The sequence below is a fragment of the Nerophis ophidion genome, linkage group LG13 (assembly GCF_033978795.1).
Source record: "Nerophis ophidion isolate RoL-2023_Sa linkage group LG13, RoL_Noph_v1.0, whole genome shotgun sequence".
Classification (NCBI taxonomy): Eukaryota; Metazoa; Chordata; class Actinopteri; order Syngnathiformes; family Syngnathidae; genus Nerophis; species Nerophis ophidion.
This window is the reverse complement of record NC_084623.1, coordinates 61156782-61179495: the sequence shown is the minus strand read 5'-3', so window position 1 is coordinate 61179495 and position 22714 is coordinate 61156782. Positions and strand designations below refer to the sequence as shown.

Genomic DNA, 22714 nt, shown 5'->3' with positions numbered 1-22714 from the left:
TCTTGTTGAGTAAAGTGTGTTGCGTGATATTTGGGACAAGTTGAAAAGTGATCTAGTTAGTGACTGATGGACTTTTAAACTTCCTCATAAATCTTCACTACACACAAACTATGAGGTAAGTCCTTCTACTACCATTTGTACTACTACCATTTGTACTACTACCATTTGTACTACTACCATTTGTACTACTACCATTTGTACTACCACCATTTGTACTACTACCATTTGTACTACTACCATTTGTACTACTACCATTTGTACTACTACCATTTGTACTACTACCATTTGTACTACTACCATTTGTACTACTACCATTTGTACTACTACCATTTGTACTACTACCATTTGTACTACTACCATTTGTACTACTACCATTTGTACTACTACCATTTGTACTACTACCATTTGTACTACTACCATTTGTACTACTACCATTTGTACTACTACCATTTGTACTAGTACCATTTATACTACTACCATTTGTACTACTACCATTTGTACTACTACCATTTGTACTACTACCATTTGTACTACTACCATTTGTACTACTACCATTTATACTACTACCATTTGTACTACTACCATTTATACTCCTACCATTTGTACTACTACCATTTGTACTACTACCATTTATACTCCTACCATTTGTACTACTACCATTTGTACTACTACCATTTGTACTACTACCATTTGTACTACTACCATTTATACTCCTACCATTTGTACTACTACCATTTATACTACCATTTGTACTACTACCATTTGTACTACTACCATTTGTACTACTACCATTTGTACTACTACCATTTATACTCCTACCATTTGTACTACTACCATTTATACTACCATTTGTACTACTACCATTTGTACTACTACCATTTGTACTACTACCATTTTACTACTACCATTTATATTACTACCATTTGTACTACTAGCATGTTTTACTACTTCTAATAGCATTTATAGTATTACCATTTGTACTACTAGCACCTGTAGTACTTCTACTAGCATTTCTACTACTTGTACTATCATTTGTAGTACTTCTACTACCTTTATATTACTTCGACTAGCATTTCTACTACTACTATTATTTCTACTAGTTGTACTATCATTTGTAGTACTTGTACAATTATTTATACTAATTGTACTATCATTTGTAGTACTTCTATTATTTCTACTACTTGTATTATCATTTGTAGTACTTCTACTATTATTTCTACTACTTGTACTATCATTTGTAGTACTTTTACTATTATTTCTACTACTTGTACTATCATTTGTAGTACTTCTACTATTATTTATAATTATTGTACTAGCATTTGTAGTACTTCTAATAGCATTAGTACTACTACCATTTACACTACTAGCATTTGTAGTACTTGTACCAGCATTTCTACTACTTGTACTATAATTTGTAATACTTCTACTCTCATTTATATTACTTCTACTAGCATTTCTACTATTACTACTACTATTATTATTTTTACTACTTGTACTATCATTTGTAGTACTTCTAATATTATTTCTACTACTTGTACTATCATTTGTAGTACTTCTACTATCATTTCTACTACTTCTACCAGCATTTGTAGTACTTTTATTAGCATTTCTATTACTTCTACTAGCATTTCTACTACTTGTACTATCATTTCTACTACCTCGAACATTTATGGTACTTCTGCTATAATTTCTACTACTAAAATTGGTAGTACTTCTACTATCAGTTGTTGTACTTCTACTATCATTTGTAGTACATTTACTAACATTTCTACTACTTCTACAATCATTTGTAGTACTTATACCAGCATTTCTACTACTTATACTAGCATTTCTACTACTTCTAACATTTTAGTACTGCTATCATTTCTACTACTTCTAGAATTTGTAGTACGTCTACTATCAATTGATGTACTTCTATCATTTGTAGTAGTTCTATCATTTGTATTATGATTACTAACATTTCTACTACTTCTACAATCATTTGTAGTACTTATACCAGCATTTCTACTACTTATACTAGCATTTCTACTACTGCTAACATTTGAAGTACTGCTATCATTTCTACTACTTCTAGAATTTGTAGTACGTCTACTATCAATTGATGTACTTCTATCATTTGTAGTAGTTCTATCATTTGTAGTACTTCTACTAGCATTTCTACTACTTCTAACATTTGTAGTACTGCTATCATTTCTACTACTTCTAGATTTTGTAGTACTTCTACTATCAATTGATGTACCTATATCATTTGTAGTAGTTATATCATTTGTAATACTTCTACTAGCATTTCTACTACTTCCAAAAGCATTTGTAGTACTTTTACTATCATTACCACTACTTCCACTATCATTACTACTACTTCTGTACTACTCCTACAAGTATTTGTACCACTTATACTATTTGTAGTAGTTCTATCATTTGTAGTAATTCTACTAGCATTTCTACGACTTCTACAAGCATTTATAGTACTTTTACTATCATTACTCTTACTTCTGCTGTCATTACTACTACTTCTGTACTACCTCTACAAGCATTTGTGCTACGTTTACTATTTGTAGTAGTCTTACTATCATTTGTAGTGCTTTTTCCTACTTCTAATATTTTTGTAGTTCTGCAATCATTTGTAGTACATCTACTTGCATTTCCACTACCTCTACAAGCATTTGTGCTATGTTTACTATTTGTAGTAGGTCTACAAGTATTTGTAGTACCTCTGTCATCCGCAGTACTTTTTATTAGTACTACTGCTACTCGGTCATTAGTACTATGGTCACTTTTAATCTGTACCACTGCTACCTGTTAGAAGTACTTTTTAGTAGTACTACTCTTACTCCTTACTAGTATTTAAAGCAAAATGATGTACTATGATGTCATGAAATACTTTTGTAGAGATTGTTTGTTAAAACACTGAAGTTATTTCATACGATTTCTATATTGTTGATATTTATTAATTTTATTTTCAGCCATGTGTGACATCAGATCTTTTTTATATTGTTAATATTTAGTAGTATTTTTATTAATTGGAGTAATTCATATAATGATGTTATTTGATGATGTAATGAAAGTGACGATGTAATTGATATGAGGATGTAATTAAAATGAGGTTGTAATACAAATATCGATGTATGAGAATGTTGTAATACAAATATCGATGTTGTAATTGATATGAGAATGTTGTAATGCAAATGCCGATGTTGTAATTGACATGAGGATGTAATGAAAAGGATGACGTCACGTTTGCGGACAGGCGCGAGTTCCCGGGCGTGACACTTGGCGGCGAGGTTATCGGCGTGGAAGAATTTGACGGAAGCCGACGAGACGACGACGACGGCGGCATGGATCCTCGGCAGAAGACTTCCCCGGGTTTTCACGCCGCACGGTCTCCCTCTCCGGCAGGCTAGTCGCAGCCAATCAGGGGCCAGGTCGGGGGCGGAGCCAGCGGAAAGGCGAGCAGTGATTGGTGAGTTTGGCCAAGGTGCTTTTTTATGTTGGCGGTCGGCGAGGCGGGCGCCGCAGTGCAGGCGAAGGTGTTGGCGCGCGCAGGAACATGCCCTTCAACCACTTTCAGATGATTGGTCGGTTTTCACTTTCACTTTCACTTTCACTTTCACTTGCGACTACTTCCCGATCGGACACACCTGACGTGATTTCTTGCCTTTTTCAGGTGATGGTCGCTCAGATTGGATGACGGAAAAAGTGGATTTGTCCTCCTTCGTGTCAACCAGCGCCTCGTCTCCCGGGTCCTCGCTTCCGCCCTCGCCGCCGGAGCGCCATGTCAAGGCGCCTTCCGACCTGGAGGTCATGACCTCGCTCCTGCAGGAGGAGTTGGCCCAGCTGGAGGACTACTTCCGCTCCGAGTCTTGCGAAAGCAAATCCTCCAAATGTGACAAAGCCATGGGCTCGCCGTCGTACTACCAGTTCCCCTACGGCTCCTACGGGGGCGGCCAATCGGAGAGCAGCCCTGTGGTCGTCACCTTGGCAACCGGCGACCTGGATCTGGCCGTGAGCCGCTCCAAGATAGCGCGGCCGGCTCCGTACAACTACCACCACCACCATCACCACCACCACCACCACCGCAGCGGGCGAAGAGTCCTGGGCGAGGAGGCGGAGGCGTGGCGCGCAGGAAGTTACTCGGGCAGCGCCGAGTACTCAATCAATCATTACTCGGCGCTGAAGGCGGCGAGCAAGAGCGGCGTGAAGAAGGTGAGAGAATGTGCTTTGTCCTTGAAGGAAGAGGAGAGTTATTGTTTCTCCGAAGGAATGTTTTGCAGCGAAGAGATTGCCAGAAGTTTCTGCTCCTACGAGCACAAGAGTCACAAAGTCAACCTGAGTTACGGCGCCGGCGAGCACTGGAGCAAAGACGCCGGACTGCCGACCGGCGTCCCCCAAGAGACCGCCATGGCCGACGGCTACTTCCACCAGTCGCTGGCGGCGGAACCCTACCACGGCTTCATGAGCGACCTGGAGCAGCCGGCGCCGGCCGAGCCCCAACACGGCCACTACCTCTACCCAGAATGCCTTGCGGACCAAAGCTACGAGTGTCTGTCCGAGGCCACGCCGGCCGGCGCCCCCGCCCAGCGTGGCGCCCACAGGCTAAAGGACCAAGCGTGCTCGGTGAAATCGCCCGCTTGCCTGGACGTGAGCACGGGAGAGAGGAAGCAGAAGAAGAGAGACCAGAACAAAACGGCCGCTCACAGGTAACCCGCTCACGTTTCATCCCTGACCCCGGCTGACGGCAGATGTGTGCAGGTACAGGCTGAGGAAGAGGGCGGAGCTAGACTCTCTGGAGGAGGAGCTTCACGGGCTGGAGGGACAGAACCGAGAGCTTCGCGACAAGGCGGAGTCTGTGGAGCGAGAGATTCAGTACGTGAAAGACTTACTCATCGAGGTCTACAAGGCTCGCAGTCAGCGCCTCAAACAAGATGGCGGCGCCTGAAGACCAGGTGACCCCGGCCTTAGGAGTCCCACACTGTGACCACCACTCATCTATTGATCATGTCCTGATTGGATCACATCCGCTAATCGTCCTTTCAATCTGTTCTCTAGATCTGATTGGATCAAATCTAATAGTCATCCTTTCAATCTGTTCTATTGATCGCATTGGATCAAATCTAATAGTCATCCTTTCAGTCAATTCTATTGATCTGATTGAATGATACATAATAATCATCCTTTTAATCTGTTCTATTGATCTGATTAGATCCTATCCGATAATCATTATTTTAATCAATTATATTGATCTGATTAGATCATATCTAACAATCATCTTTTCTATCAATTCTATTGATCTGATTAAATCATATCTAATAATCACCCTTTCAATCAATGTTATTGATATGATCAAATCATATCTAATAATCATCCTTTCAATCAATATTATTGATTTGATTGGATCATATCCATTTACCCTCCTTTCAATCAATTATGTTGATCTGATTGGATCATATCCAATAATCACCTTTTTAATCAAGTCTATTGATCCGATATTCATGAATATGTATTTCTGAATCCTATACATGGATGTATTATTCTAATCATTTGATTGACTGATGGTCATTGATCATTGAAATATTGTCTTCTTCCATGATGTCAATAAGTGCATGATTGATTAGTTCACAGCATGATTGATTACTTTCTGCATGACAACTTTCTGTCCTCATTCTCAGGTTTTTGCTTTGGGCTCAGAGGACTCTCTCCTCATTCCTTGTCTCCTCGTTCCTTGTCCACTCTCTCTTCCCTTATCCTTCCTTGTCTCCTCATTCCTTGTCCACTCTCTCTTCCCTTATCCTTCCTTGTCTCCTCATTCCTTGTCCACTCTCTCTTCCCTTATCCTTCCTTGTCTCCTCATTCCTTGTCCACTCTCTCCTCATTCCTTGTCTCCTCGTTCCTTGTCCACTCTCTCTTCCCTTATCCTTCCTTGTCTCCTCGTTCCTTGTCCACTCTCTCTTCCCTTATCCTTCCTTGTCTCCTCATTCCTTGTCCACTCTCTCCTCATTCCTTGTCTCCTCGTTCCTTGTCCACTCTCTCTTCCCTTATCCTTCCTTGTCTCCTCATTCCTTGTCCACTCTCTTCCCTTATCCTTCCTTGTCTCCTCAATCCTTGTCCACTCTCTCTTCCCTTTTCCTTCCTTGTCCACTCTCTCCTCCCTTATCTTTCCTTGTCTCCTCATTCCTTGTCCACTCTCTCTTCCCTTGTCCTTCCTTGTCTCCTCCTTCCTTGTTTACTCATTCCTTGTCCACTCCCTCTTTCTTTCTCTTTCCATGTCCACTCTTTCCTTGTCTCCTCCTTCCTTGTCTCCTCATTCCTTGTCCACTCTCTTCCCTTATCCTTCCTTGTCTCCTCATTCCTTGTCCACTCTCTTCCCTTATCCTTCCTTGTCTCCTCATTCCTTGTCCACTCTCTTCCCTTATCCTTCCTTGTCTCCTCAATCCTTGTCCACTCTCTCTTCCCTTTTCCTTACTTGTCTCCTCATTCCTTGTCCACTCTCTTCCCTTATCCTTCCTTGTCTCCTCGTTCCTTGTCCACTCTCTCTTCCCTTATCCTTCCTTGTCTCCTCATTCCTTGTCCACTCTCTTCCCTTATCCTTCCTTGTCTCCTCAATCCTTGTCCACTCTCTCTTCCCTTTTCCTTACTTGTCTCCTCAATCCTTGTCCACTCTCTCCTCCCTTATCCTTCCTTGTCTCCTCATTCCTTGTCCACTCTCTCTTCCCTTGTCCTTCCTTGTCTCCTCCTTCCTTGTTTACTCATTCCTTGTCCACTCCCTCTTTCTTTCTCTTTCCATGTCCACTCTTTCCTTGTCTCCTCCTTCCTTGTCTCCTCATTCCTTGTCCACTCTCTTCCCTTATCCTTCCTTGTCTCCTCAATCCTTGTCCACTCTCTCTTCCCTTTTCCTTCCTTGTCTCCTCATTCCTTGTCCACTCTCTCTTCCCTTGTCCTTCCTTGTCTCCTCTTTCCTTGTTTACTCATTCCTTGTCCACTCCCTCTTTCTTTCTCCTTCCTTGTCCACTCTTTCCTTGTCTCCTCCTTCCTTGTTTACTCATTCCTTGTCCACTCCCTCTTTCTTTCTCCTTCCTTGTCCACTCTTTCCTTGTCTCCTCCTTCGTTGTTTACTCATTCCTTGTCCACTCCCTCATTCTTTCTCCTTCCTTGTCCACTCTTTCCTTGTCTCCTCCTTCCTTGTTTACTCATTCCTTGTCCACTCCCTCTTTCTTTCTCCTTCCTTGTCCACTCTTTCCTTGTCTCCTCCTTCCTTGTTTACTCATTCCTTGTCCACTCCCTCTTTCTTTCTCCTTCCTTGTCCACTCTTTCCTTGTCTCCTCCTTCCTTGTTTCCTCATTCCTTGTCCCCTCTCTCTTTCCTCCTCCTTCCTTCTCCCTTCTTCGTTGTCCTATCTTTCTTTCCCTGTCCTGTCCTCTGGGCTGTACTTGCGAGCAAACAATCGTAAACAATGGCATCATCAGTGGTAAACAATGATGTCAACAATAGTAAACCATGAGGTAAACAATGATGTAAACCATGAGGTAAACAATGATGTAAAGAAGGGGATGTTGTGTCATTCAGGTGAAACAGGAAGTGCTGCATCAGGTGATTTTCCAAATAAAGTTCTCATATTTCACTTTGCTCTTCATTTTTCTTCAATACAAGACACATTGTGTAATAACACATCTTCACCACTGGGGACAGTCAAGTATTACACAGACACATTGTGTAATAACACATCTTCACCACTGGGGACAGTCAAGTATTACACAGACACATTGTGTAATAACACATCTTCACCACTGGAGACAGTCAAGTATTACACAGACACATTGTGTAATAACACATCTTCACCACTGGAGACAGTCAAGTATTACACAGACACATTGTGTAATAACACATCTTCACCACTGGGGACAGTCAAGTATTACATAGACACATTGTGTAATAACACATCTTCACCACTGGAGACAGTCAAGTATTACACAGACACATTGTGTAATAACACATCTTCACCACTGGAGACAGTCAAGTATTACACAGACACATTGTGTAATAACACATCTTCACCACTGGAGACAGTCAAGTATCACACAGACACATTGTGTAATAACACATCTTCACCACTGGGGACAGTCAAGTATTACACAGACACATTGTGTAATAACACATCTTCACCACTGGAGACAGTCAAGTATTACACAGACACATTGTGTAATAACACATCTTCACCACTGGAGACAGTCAAGTATTACACAGACACATTGTGTAATAACACATCTTCACCACTGGGGACAGTCAAGTATTACACAGACACATTGTGTAATAACACATCTTCACCACTGGAGACAGTCAAGTATTACACAGACACATTGTGTAATAACACATCTTCACCACTGGAGACAGTCAAGTATTACACAGACACATTGTGTAATAACACATCTTCACCACTGGAGACAGTCAAGTATTACACAGACACATTGTGTAATAACACATCTTCACCACTGGAGACAGTCAAGTATTACACAGACACATTGTGTAATAACACATCTTCACCACTGGAGACAGTCAAGTATTACACAGACACATTGTGTAATAACACATCTTCACCACTGGAGACAGTCAAGTATTACACAGACACATTGTGTAATAACACATCTTCACCACTGGAGACAGTCAAGTATTACACAGACACATTGTGTAATAACACATCTTCACCACTGGGGACAGTCAAGTATTACACAGACACATTGTGTAATAAGACAATGAAATAAGATCCTGGACCTCCTGTATGCAAACATTAAGGATGCTCCACAACACTCCCAGAACTGGGCCGGTCAGACCACAACCTTGTTTACCTCAACCTGTTATGTGCCTCTGGTCAAAAGACTGCCTGTGACCAAAAAAAAATGTGAAAAGGTGGTCAGAAGGGCTCCAAGAGACACTACAAGGCTGTTTTGAGGTAACTGACTGGCAGGTGCTGATGGAGTCTCATGGTGAGGACATTGATGGGCTCACAGAAGGTATCACAGACTATATATCATAGAGTCTCATGGTGAGGACATTGATGGGCTCACAGAAGGTATCACAGACTATATATCATAGAGTCTCATGGTGAGGACATTGATGGGCTCACAGAAGGCATCACAGACTATATATCATAGAGTCTCATGGTGAGGACATTGATGGGCTCACAGAAGGTATCACAGACTATATATCATAGAGTCTCATGGTGAGGACATTGATGGGCTCACAGAAGGTATCACAGACTATATATCATAGAGTCTCATGGTGAGGACATTGATGGGCTCACAGAAGGCATCACAGACTATATATCATAGAGTCTCATGGTGAGGACATTGATGGGCTCACAGAAGGCATCACAGACTATATATCATAGAGTCTCATGGTGAGGACATTGATGGGCTCACAGAAGGTATCACAGACTATATATCATAGAGTCTCATGGTGAGGACATTGATGGGCTCACAGAAGGCATCACAGACTATATATCATAGAGTCTCATGGTGAGGACATTGATGGGCTCACAGAAGGCATCACAGACTATATCATAGAGTCTCATGGTGAGGACATTGATGGGCTCACAGAAGGCATCACAGACTATACCAACATCTGTGTGGACTCAAATGTCCCATCAATTACCATGAATTGATTAACGTGGACCCCGACTTAAACAAGTTGAAAAACTTATTGGGGTGTTACCATTTAGTGGTCAATTGTACGGAATATGTAGTGAACTGTGCAATCTACTGATAAAAGTATCAATCAATCAATCAAAGACGGTCACCTGCTCCCCAAACAACAAGCTGTGGGTGACCAAAGACATCAAAGACATACTGAATGAGAAGAAGAGGGCATCCAATGCTGGTAACAGGGAGGAGGTGAAAAGAGTTCAGGTGCTGCTGAAGACCAAACTAAAGGAGGCCAAGGAGAACTACAGGAGGAAGCTGGAAGAGAAGCTGAAGGACAACAACATGAAGGCAGTCTGGAGAGGTATGCAAACCATCACCGGCCTCAAACCGTCGGGTGGTCTGGGGGTCGGGGGGTGAACGGAGACAAAGAGAGGGCCAATGAGCTAAACAAGTTCTTTAACAGGTTTGACAGAGTGGCTCCGACAAGCTCTGCCCCCCCCCCCCCCAAAACATGCCAGCCAGCCCCCTTATAAGTTCAGCGAACCAATCCACCCCCCCATCCCATCCTCACAGCCCCTAACTCCAATGACTACCTCCCCACACTTAACACCTCACCCTCAGAATGATGACCCCGCCCTCCCCCAACCACCTGAGGACCCCCCGCCCCCAGTGTGTCTGTCTGCGCTAAATAAGTTACACACAGGCAAGGCCGTGGGTCCTGACAGTGTGAGCCCTGGGGTGCTCAAAGCCTGCGCCCCACAGCACATCTTCAACCTGAGCCTTAGGCCACAGAAAGTCCCCACACTGTGGAAAACCTCATGCGTGGTCCCCATCCCCGAGTGCACACGACCCAGCACATCAAAGGACTACAGGCCGGTGGCGCTAACTTCCCATATCATGAAGACCACGGAGAGGTTGGTCCTGAAACAACTCCGCCCTACAGTCTAGCCCCACCTGGACCCACTCCAATTCACCTACCAGCCCCGCCTGGGAGTGGAGGACACAGTCATCTACCTGCTGAACCCAGCCCACACCCACCTGGACAAGCCTGCAAGCAGTGTGAGGGTCAGGTTTTTTTGACTTCTCCAGTGCTTTCAATACCATCCGGCCTGGGCTACTGGGTGTGAAGTTGGAGAGGATGCAGGTGGAGGCCCCCTTGGTGTCCTGGGTTGTAGATGACCTGACTGACAGACCACAGTACCTTCGACTGCAGGACTGTGTGTCTGACAGGCTGCTCAGCAACACCGGGGCCCCGCAGGGTACAGTCCTCTCCCCCTTCCTCTTCACCATTTACACAACCCATTTCCACAATCAGTCAGAGTCCTGCCACCTTCAGAAGTTTTCTGAAGACTCTGCGATAGTGGGGTGTTTTGAGGATGGTGATGATGAGGAATACAGGGCACTGGTGGAGGACTTTGTCACATGGTGTGGAAAGAACCACCTCCAGCTCAATGTGACCAAGACCAAGGAGATGGTTGTGGACCTGGGAAGGAGGAGGAGTACTTCAGCGACCCCTTATTCCATCAGGGGGGTGGATGTGGACATGGTAGAGGATTGCAAATAGCTGGGAGTACACCTGGACAACAAGCTGAATGGGTCAAAACACGCTGAGGTCCTCTAGAAGAAGGGACAGAGTCGCCTCTACTTCCTCAGGAGGCCAGGATCCTTCAAGGTCTGTACAAAGATGTTGAAGATGTTCTATGAGTCGGTGGTGGCGAGCGCCTTCTTGTACGCCGTGGCTTGCTGGGGCAGCGGGCTGAGAGTGAGGGACGCAAACAGACTGGACAAGTAACGTGGTGGGAGTGGAGCTGGACTCTCTGGCCGTGGTGTCAGAGAGGAGAAGTCTAGCAAAAGTCCTAGACATCATGGACAACACCTCCCACCCACTACACTCCGACCTGGAGGAGAGAATGAGCACCTTCAGTGGAAGGCCTCAGACTCCTTAAATGTAACACGGAACCACACAGGAGGTCCTTCATACCGACAGCCATCAGACTGTATAATGTATATGTTCCTTGACTGCACTTAAATGTAGAATATATTTATATTATTCATATATTATATATATAATATATGTTATATATTATTTATTATTATTATTATTATTGTCTATTGTGAGTGAACTGTGGTGCTGAATATCCCCCAGGGATCAATAAAGTACTTTCTATTCTATTCTATTCTATTCTATTCTATCTTGGCCCAGCATGGCCTCCCACACATGGTAGTGAGTGAGCCACCACCGGCCGTGCTTCAGCAGCAAAGAATGGCAGAAGTTTGCATGGCAATATGATTTCTAGCATGTGACGTCAAGCCCACATGGTGCACAACCAAACAAGGCCACATGGTGCACAACCAAACAAGCCCACATGGTGCACAACCAAACAAGGCCACATGGTGCACAACCAAACAAGGCCACATGGTGCACAACCAAACAAGCCCACATGGTGCACAACCAAACAAGCCCACATGGTGCACAACCAAACAAGGCCACATGGTGCACAACCAAACAAGCCCACATGGTGCACAACCAAACAAGGCCACATGGTGCACAACCAAACAAGCCCACATGGTGCACAACCAAACAAGCCCACATGGTGCACAACCAAACAAGCCCACATGGTGCACAACCAAACAAGCCCACATGGTGCACAACCAAACAAGGCCACATGGTGCACAACCAAACAAGCCCACATGGTGCACAACCAAACAAGCCCACATGGTGCACAACCAAACAAGGCCACATGGTGCACAACCAAACAAGGCCACATGGTGCACAACCAAACAAGGCCACATGGTGCACAACCAAACAAGCCCACATGGTGCACAACCAAACAAGCCCACATGGTGCACAACCAAACAAGGCCACATGGTGCACAACCAAACAAGCCCACATGGTGCACAACCAAACAAGCCCACATGGTGCACAACCAAACAAGCCCACATGGTGCACAACCAAACAAGCCCACATGGTGCACAACCAAACAAGCCCACATGGTGCACAACCAAACAAGCCCACATGGTGCACAACCAAACAAGGCCACATGGTGCACAACCAAACAAGCCCACATGGTGCACAACCAAACAAGCCCACATGGTGCACAACCAAACAAGCCCACAACCAAACAAGCCCACAACCAAACAAGGCCACATGGTGCACAACCAAACAAGGCCACATGGTACACAACCAAACAAGGTCACATGGTGCACAACCAAACAAGCCCACATGGTGCACAACCAAACAAGGCCACATGGCCCACAACCAAACAAGGCCACATGGTGCACAACCAAACAAGCCCACATGGTGCACAACCAAACAAGGCCACATGGCCCACAACCAAACAAGGCCACATGGTGCACAACCAAACAAGCCCACATGGTGCACAACCAAACAAGCCCACATGGTGCACAACCAAACAAGGCCACATGGTGCACAACCAAACAAGCCCACATGGTGCACAACCAAACAAGGCCACATGGTGCACAACCAAACAAGCCCACATGGTGCACAACCAAACAAGCCCACATGGTGCACAACCAAACAAGCCCACATGGTGCACAACCAAACAAGCCCACAACCAAACAAGGCCACAACCAAACAAGCCCACATGGTGCACAACCAAACAAGGCCACATGGTGCACAACCAAACAAGCCCACATGGTGCACAACCAAACAAGCCCACATGGTGCACAACCAAACAAGCCCACATGGTGCACAACCAAACAAGCCCACATGGTGCACAACCAAACAAGGCCACATGGTGCACAACCAAACAAGCCCACATGGTGCACAACCAAACAAGGCCACATGGTGCACAACCAAACAAGCCCACATGGTGCACAACCAAACAAGGCCACATGGTGCACAACCAAACAAGGCCACATGGTGCACAACCAAACAAGCCCACATGGTGCACAACCAAACAAGGCCACATGGTGCACAACCAAACAAGGCCACATGGTGCACAACCAAACAAGCCCACATGGTGCACAACCAAACAAGCCCACATGGTGCACAACCAAACAAGCCCACATGGTGCACAACCAAACAAGGCCACATGGTGCACAACCAAACAAGCCCACATGGTGCACAACCAAACAAGCCCACAACCAAACAAGCCCACATGGTGCACAACCAAACAGGCCCACATGGTGCACAACCAAACAAGGCCACATGGTGCACAACCAAACAAGGCCACATGGTGCACAACCAAACAAGCCCACATGGTGCACAACCAAACAAGCCCACATGGTGCACAACCAAACAAGGCCACATGGTGCACAACCAAACAAGCCCACATGGTGCACAACCAAACAAGCCCACAACCAAACAAGCCCACATGGTGCACAACCAAACAGGCCCACATGGTGCACAACCAAACAAGGCCACATGGTGCACAACCAAACAAGGCCACATGGTGCACAACCAAACAAGCCCACATGGTGCACAACCAAACAAGGCCACATGGTACACAACCAAACAAGGCCACATGGTGCACAACCAAACAAGCCCACATGGTGCACAACCAAACAAGGCCACATGGTGCACAACCAAACAAGGCCACATGGTGCACAACCAAACAAGGCCACATGGTGCACAACCAAACAAGCCCACATGGTGCACAACCAAACAAGGCCACATGGTACACAACCAAACAAGGCCACATGGTGCACAACCAAACAAGGCCACATGGTGCACAACCAAACAAGGCCACATGGTGCACAACCAAACAAGCCCACATGGTGCACAACCAAACAAGCCCACATGGTGCACAACCAAACAAGCCCACATGGTGCACAACCAAACAAGCCCACATGGTGCACAACCAAACAAGCCCACAACCAAACAAGCCCACATGGTGCACAACCAAACAAGCCCACATGGTGCACAACCAAACAAGCCCACATGGTGCACAACCAAACAAGCCCACATGGTGCACAACCAAACAAGCCCACAACCAAACAAGGCCACATGGTGCACAACCAAACAAGCCCACATGGTGCACAACCAAACAAGGCCACATGGTGCACAACCACAGAGTGTCACCTCTTCTGGGCGCTCTACCAGCAGCACAACTGCTGATGAAGAGGAGACTACGCACAACCTGACCCAGTCATTCCAACAACAAAATCAAGCAAAATAATCCCACAAAGATTAAAGATAAAATACCACAAGAGAAGAAGATGCTAAAGTCATTCTCTGACAAAACAAGCAAGTGTCTTCTTGCACTGACTACCAACTACCAACTTCTTGCACTGACTACCAACTACCAACTTCTTGCACTGACTACCAACTACCAACTTCTTGCACTGACCACCAACTACCAACTTCTTGCACTGACTACCAACTACCAACTTCTTGCACTGACTACCAACTACCAACTTCTTGCACTGACCACCAACTACCAACTTCTTGCACTGACCACCAACTACCAACTTCTTGCACTGACTACCAACTACCAACTTCTTGCACTGACTACCAACTACCAACTTCTTGCACTGACTACCAACTACCAACTTCTTGCACTGACTACCAACTACCAACTTCTTCCACTGACTACCAACTACCAACTTCTTGCACTGACTACCAACTACCAACTTCTTCCACTGACTACCAACTACCAACTTCTTGCACTGACTACCAACTACCAACTTCTTGCACTGACTACCAACTACCAACTTCTTGCACTGACTACCAACTACCAACTTCTTGCACTGACTACCAACTACCAACTTCTTCCACTGACTACCAACTACCAACTTCTTGCACTGACCACCAACTACCAACTTCTTGCACTGACTACCAACTACCAACTTCTTGCACTGACTACCAACTACCAACTTCTTGCACTGACCACCAACTACCAACTTCTTGCACTGACTACCAACTACAGTCAGGGGTGAGGATACTGATGGATGGAGTACAAAGGACAGAGTTAGGGTACTACTCTAAAGTGCAGTACATGGTGTACAGGAGTGGTACGTGTATATATATATATATATATATATATATATATACATATATATATATATATATATATATGTATATATATATATATACTGTTTATATATATAAACTAAAGTACAATTTATGACATACAGCAATGGTTCTCCAACTTGTTTCACCAATGAATGATTTTAATTTGTAAAGAGTTAAGTTATATCTTAAAAATGTTATTTGTAGCTTTACTTTATTTCTTTCTATTTGGCAAGACAAGATTGCTATTTTGTAACAACTTCATGATCTTTCAACCTGTCAACTTCAGAAGTGTGAAAAAAAGTGAAGTATTTTCCAGCAGCAGCAGTTTTTTACCTCCAGCCTTTATTTGGGTAAAAAGTACACATATTTATACTACAATTGCATTACACAAAGTACAACAATGAGTACAAGTACAGGTTGTACATTTTTAACAGGTCTTTCTTCAAAAACAAACGTGACACGAATGAATAAAGAAACATATCTTACCAACAGTACTGCAATAGTACTAGTCGACAAGGTATTTGTCACAAAGGGAGCAATACACCAGATGATATTTAAAATTCATTTTAAGTAACGTGGACTGGGACTAATTAAGTACTACTACCAATAGTACTACTTAAAAGAAAGTAAGTTGTCACAAAGGGAACAATACACCAGACAATATTTAAAATCCATTTTAAGTAACGTGGACTGGGACTAAATAAGTACTACTACCAATAGTACTAGTTAAAAGAAAGTAAGTTGTCACAAAGGGAACAATACACCAGACAATATTTAAAATCCATTTTAAGTAACGTGGACTGGGACTAAATAAGTACTACTACCAATAGTACTAGTTAAAAGAAAGTAAGTTGTCACAAAGGGAACAATACACCAGATAATATTTAAAATCCATTTTAAGTAAGGTGGACTGGGACTAAATAAGTACTACTACCAATAGTACTAGTTAAAGGAAAGTAACTTGTCACAAAGGGAACACTACACCAGATAATATTTAAAATTCATTTTAAGTAACGTGGACTAGGACTAAATAAGTACTACTACCAATAGTACTACTTAAAAGAAAGTAACTTGTCACAAAGGGAACAATACACCAGATGATATTTAAAATTCATTTTAAGTAACGTGGACTGGGACTAAATAAGTACTACTACCAATAGTACTAGTTAAAGGAAAGTAACTTGTCACAAAGGGAACAATACACCAGATGATATTTAAAATTCATTTTAAGTAACGTGGACTGGGACTAAATAAGTACTACTACCAATAGTACTAGTTAAAGGAAAGTAACTTGTCACAAAGGGAACAATACACCAGATAATATTTAAAATCCATTTTAAGTAAGGTGGACTGGGACTAAATAAGTACTAATACCAATAGTACTAGTTAAAGGAAAGTAAGTTGTCACAAAGGGAACAATACACCAGATGATATTTAAAATTCATTTTAAATAACGTGGACTGGGACTAAATAAGTACTACTACCAATAGTACTAGTTAAAAGAAAGTAAGTTGTCACAAAGGGAACAATACACCAGACAATATTTAAAATCCATTTTAAGTAAGGTGGACTGGGACTAAATAAGTACTACTACCAATAGTACTAGTTAAAGGAAAGTAACTTGTCACAAAGGGAACAATACACCAGATAATATTTAAAATTCATTTTAAGTAACGTGGACTGGGACTAAATAAGTACTACTACCAATAGTACTAGTTAAAAGAAAGTAACTTGTCACAAAGGGAACAATACACCAGATGATATTTAAAATTCATTTTAAATAACGTGGACTAGGACTAAATAAGTACTACTACCAATAGTACTATTTAAAAGAAAGTAACTTGTCACAAAGGGAACAATACACCAGATGATATTTAAAATTCATTTCAAATAACGTGGACTAGGACTAAATAAGTACTACTACCAATAGTACTATTTAAAAGAAAGTAACTTGTCACAAAGGGAACAATACACCAGATAATATTTAAAATTCATTTTAAGTAACGTGGACTGGGACTAAATAAGTACTACTACCAATAGTACTAGTTAAAAGAAAGTAAGTTGTCACAAAGGGAACAATACACCAGACAATATTTAAAATCCATTTTAAGTAAGGTGGACTGGGACTAAATAAGTACTACTACCAATAGTACTAGTTAAAGGAAAGTAACTTGTCACAAAGGGAACAATACACCAGATAATATTTAAAATCCATTTTAAGTAAGGTGGACTGGGACTAAATAAGTACTACTACCAATAGTACTAGTTAAAAGAAAGTAAGTTGTCACAAAGGGAACACTACACCAGATAATATTTAAAATTCATTTTAAGTAAGGTGGACTGGGACTAAATAAGTACTAATACCAATAGTACTAGTTAAAGGAAAGTAAGTTGTCACAAAGGGAACAATACACCAGATGATATTTAAAATTCATTTTAAATAACGTGGACTGGGACTAAATAAGTACTACTACCAATAGTACTAGTTAAAAGAAAGTAAGTTGTCACAAAGGGAACAATACACCAGACAATATTTAAAATCCATTTTAAGTAAGGTGGACTGGGACTAAATAAGTACTACTACCAATAGTACTAGTTAAAAGAAAGTAACTTGTCACAAAGGGAACAATACACCAGATGATATTTAAAATTCATTTCAAATAACGTGGACTAGGACTAAATAAGTACTACTACCAATAGTACTAGTTAAAAGAAAGTAAGTTGTCACAAAGGGAACAATACACCAGACAATATTTAAAATCCATTTTAAGTAACGTGGACTGGGACTAAATAAGTACTACTACCAATAGTACTAGTTAAAAGAAAGTAACTTGTCACAAAGGGAACAATACACCAGATGATATTTAAAATTCATTTTAAATAACGTGGACTAGGACTAAATAAGTACTACTACCAATAGTACTATTTAAAAGAAAGTAACTTGTCACAAAGGGAACAATACACCAGATGATATTTAAAATTCATTTCAAATAACGTGGACTAGGACTAAATAAGTACTACTACCAATAGTACTATTTAAAAGAAAGTAACTTGTCACAAAGGGAACAATACACCAGATAATATTTAAAATTCATTTTAAGTAACGTGGACTGGGACTAAATAAGTACTACTACCAATAGTACTAGTTAAAAGAAAGTAAGTTGTCACAAAGGGAACACTACACCAGACAATATTTAAAATCCATTTTAAGTAAGGTGGACTGGGACTAAATAAGTACTACTACCAATAGTACTAGTTAAAGGAAAGTAACTTGTCACAAAGGGAACAATACACCAGATAATATTTAAAATCCATTTTAAGTAAGGTGGACTGGGACTAAATAAGTACTACTACCAATAGTACTAGTTAAAAGAAAGTAAGTTGTGACAAAGGGAACACTACACCAGATGATATTTAAAATCCATTTTAAGTAAGGTGGACTGGGACTAAATAAGTACTACTACCAATAGTACTAGTTAAAAGAAAGTAACTTGTCACAAAGGGAACACTACACCAGATGATATTTAAAATCCATTTTAAGTAACGTGGACTAGGACTAAATAAGTACTACTACCAATAGTACTACTTAAAAGAAAGTAAGTTGTCACAAAGGGAACACTACACCAGATAATATTTAAAATCCATTTTAAGTAAGGTGGACTGGGACTAAATAAGTACTACTACCAATAGTACTAGTTAAAGGAAAGTAAGTTGTCACAAAGGGAACAATACACCAGATGATATTTAATATGTATACTCTGTGTATACTAATGTACATGTGTACATCTGTGGTATGTATACTCTGTGTATACTAATGTACATGTGTACATCTGTGGTATGTATACTCTGTGTATACTAATGTACATGTGTACATCTGTGGTATGTATACTCTGTGTATACTAATGTACATGTGTACATCTATGGTATGTATACTCTGTGTGGACTAGAAAGAAGGTACATACACCTGTATGCGTGTACATCTATGGTATGTATACTCTGTGTGGACTAGAAAGAAGGTACATACACCTGTATGCGTGTACATCTATGGTATGTATACTCTGTGTAGACTAGAAAGAAGGTACATACACCTGTATACTCTGCACCTCACCTAGCGAAGTGGGTGACTATTAAGTTGCTACTGAGACGTAACAAACGGTGAAGTTTCACAGAAACCACCTGGTGGGCACCTGAACTGTGTGTGCACATCTCGAAGCCCTGAAGAGGACTTGTTGGACTTGTTGATGGCACCACCTCAGGTGCACGACGTAGCAGGACACAATCCCTGAGAGAACACCTTTCAGCTGCTCTCCTGATCACGAACTGGACCTTCTTAAACTCTGGACTTTACTGTCGGGTCTCTGGTTGGAGGACTTGGCAGCCTTAGGAGCTCACACTGCTGCGGGCCTAGCACACAACAACAACACACACAGGAGTACACAACACAACAGATGAGTAGACAACACAACACCGAGACAAGTGGGAAGATAAGCGGTCAACATGACTTACCATGGCATGCGAGTAGCTGGCCATCTGCAGAAGACACTCCAGGGTCCCCAGAAGGTCTTCCTTGTGGAGGACATTCATTTGCCTGTCGTCCAGGAACTTGCAGACTTCCAAGTCCTGCAGGGTGGTCTTCAAGGCCACTGAAGCACACTGGAGGACACTCATTCCTAACAAGCAGAGGTACAATTACCTGCCAGGTAGACTGCTAACAAGTATAATTACCTGGCAGGTGGGCTGCTAACAGGTAGAATTACCTGGCAGGTACACTGCTAACAAGTATAATTACCTGGCAGGTGGGCTGCAAACATGAATCAACCTACCTGCCAGGTAATTATAACAGATATAATTACCTGCCAGGTAGACTGCTAACAGATATAATTACCTGTCAGGTAGGCTGCTAACAGGTATAATTACCTGGCAGGTACACTGCTCACAGGTATAATTTCCTACCAGGTAGGCTGCTAACAGGTATAATTACCTGGCAGGTAGGCTGATAACAGGTAGAATTTCCCACCAGGTAGGCTGCTAACAGGTATAATTACCTGGCAGGTAGACTGCTAACAGATATAATTACCTGGCAGGTGGGCTGCTAACAGGTATAATTTCCTACCAGGTAGGCTGATAACAGGTAGAATTTCCCACCAGGTAGGCTGCTAACAGGTATAATTACCTGGCAGGTAGACTGCTAACAGATATAATTACCTGGCAGGTGGGCTGCTAACAGGTATAATTTCCTACCAGGTAGGCTGCTAACAGATATAATTACCTGCCAGGTAGGCTGCTAACAAGTATAATTACCTGGTGGGTAGACTGCTAACAGGTATAATTACCTGGCAGGTACACTGCTCACAGGTAGAATTTCCTACCAGGTAGACTGCTAACAGATATAATTACCTGGCAAGTAGACTGCTAACAAGTATAATTACCTGGCAGGTGGGCTGCTAACAGGTATAATTTCCTACCAGGTAGGCTGATAACAGGTAGAATTTCCTACCAGGTAGGCTGCTAACAGGTATAATTACCTGGCAGGTAGACTGCTAACAGATATAATTACCTGGCAGGTGGGCTGCTAACAGGTATAATTTCCTACCAGGTAGGCTGCTAACAGATATAATTACCTGCCAGGTAGGCTGCTAACAAGTATAATTACCTGGTGGGTAGACTGCTAACAGGTATAATTACCTGGCAGGTACACTGCTCACAGGTAGAATTTCCTACCAGGTAGGCTGCTAACAGATATAATTACCTGCCAGGTAGACTGCTAACAGGTAGAACAAGTTTGTATGGTTTGGCGTCTTCAACGTCTGGAAGGCGGGACATCAATGAAACTTTTTTTTTTTCAAAACCTACTTTAATGGCACACAGTTAGATTTGCTGTGGCTGTGGTCCGGAGTGAGAGAGCGAGAGGGCTTTTATTTTGGCGGGGTTGAAGTAATTAAAGTTAAATAATAGTCCCAACAATAGTCACACACACACACTGGGTGTGATGCATTTGTCCTCTGCATTAGACCCCTCCCCATGATGTTCCACCCCCTGGGAGGTGAGGGGAGCAGTGACCCATCCCCATGATGTTCCACCCCCTGGGAGGTGAGGGGAGCAGTGACCCATCCCCATGATGTTCCACCCCCTGGAAGGTGAGGGGAGCAGTGACCCATCCCCATGATGTTCCACCCCCTGGGAGGTGAGGGGAGCAGTGACCCATCCCCATGATGTTCCACCCCCTGGAAGGTGAGGGGAGCAGTGACCCATCCCCATGATGTTCCACCCCCTGGGAGGTGAGGGGAGCAGTGACCCATCCCCATGATGTTCCACCCCCTGGGAGGTGAGGGGAGCAGTGACCCATCCCCATGATGTTCCACCCCCTGGGAGGTGAGGGGAGCAGTGACCCATCCCCATGATGTTCCACCCCCTGGGAGGTGAGGGGAGCAGTGACCCATCCCCATGATGTTCCACCCCCTGGGAGGTGAGGGGAGCAGTGACCCATCCCCATGATGTTCCACCCCCTGGAAGGTGAGGGGAGCAGTGACCCATCCCCATGATGTTCCACCCCCTGGAAGGTGAGGGGAGCAGTGACCCATCCCCATGATGTTCCACCCCCTGGAAGGTGAGGGGAGCAGTGACCCATCCCCATGATGTTCCACCCCCTGGGAGGTGAGGGGAGCAGTGACCCATCCCCATGATGTTCCACCCCCTGGAAGGTGAGGGGAGCAGTGACCCATCCCCATGATGTTCCACCCCCTGGAAGGTGAGGGGAGCAGTGACCCATCCCCATGATGTTCCACCCCCTGGGAGGTGAGGAGAGCAGTGACCCATCCCCATGATGTTCCACCCCCTGGAAGGTGAGGGGAGCAGTGACCCATCCCCATGATGTTCCACCCCCTGGAAGGTGAGGGGAGCAGTGACCCATCCCCATGATGTTCCACCCCCTGGAAGGTGAGGGGAGCAGTGACCCATCCCCATGATGTTCCACCCCCTGGAAGGTGAGGGGAGCAGTGACCCATCCCCATGATGTTCCACCCCCTGGAAGGTGAGGGGAGCAGTGACCCATCCCCATGATGTTCCACCCCCTGGGAGGTGAGGGGAGCAGTGACCCATCCCCATG

At 43.4% G+C, this 22714-nt stretch overlaps 1 protein-coding gene and 1 pseudogene across 2 annotated transcripts; one reads left to right on the top strand and one right to left on the bottom strand.

The window, feature by feature from the left end:
• LOC133564833 (pleckstrin homology-like domain family B member 1) overlaps positions 1-22714 on the bottom strand; it is a 689899-nt pseudogene that overhangs the window by 238953 nt on the left and 428232 nt on the right.
• On the top strand, positions 3533-4936 carry LOC133564838 (uncharacterized). 2 transcript variants are annotated; one of them, XM_061919354.1, is made up of 3 exons: positions 3533-3575; positions 3665-4697; positions 4756-4936. In XM_061919354.1, exons 1-3 carry the CDS (start codon positions 3548-3550, stop codon positions 4934-4936), a joined length of 1242 nt encoding a protein of 413 aa, XP_061775338.1. In that variant the 5' UTR covers positions 3533-3547. The 2 variants fall into 2 exon arrangements, with proteins under 2 accessions (XP_061775338.1, XP_061775337.1); XM_061919353.1 differs by having other exon boundaries at positions 4750-4936.

Excerpts from the sequence above, each read along its gene's own strand:
- LOC133564838 (XM_061919353.1), top strand. The coding sequence starts at position 3,548 with ATGCCCTTCAACCACTTTCAGATGATTG. Across the intron at positions 3,576-3,664 it reads CAACCACTTTCAGATGATTG|GTGATGGTCGCTCAGATTGG; the intron begins GTCGGTTTTCAC and ends TGCCTTTTTCAG. Across the intron at positions 4,698-4,749 it reads AACAAAACGGCCGCTCACAG|GTACAGGCTGAGGAAGAGGG; the intron begins GTAACCCGCTCA and ends AGATGTGTGCAG.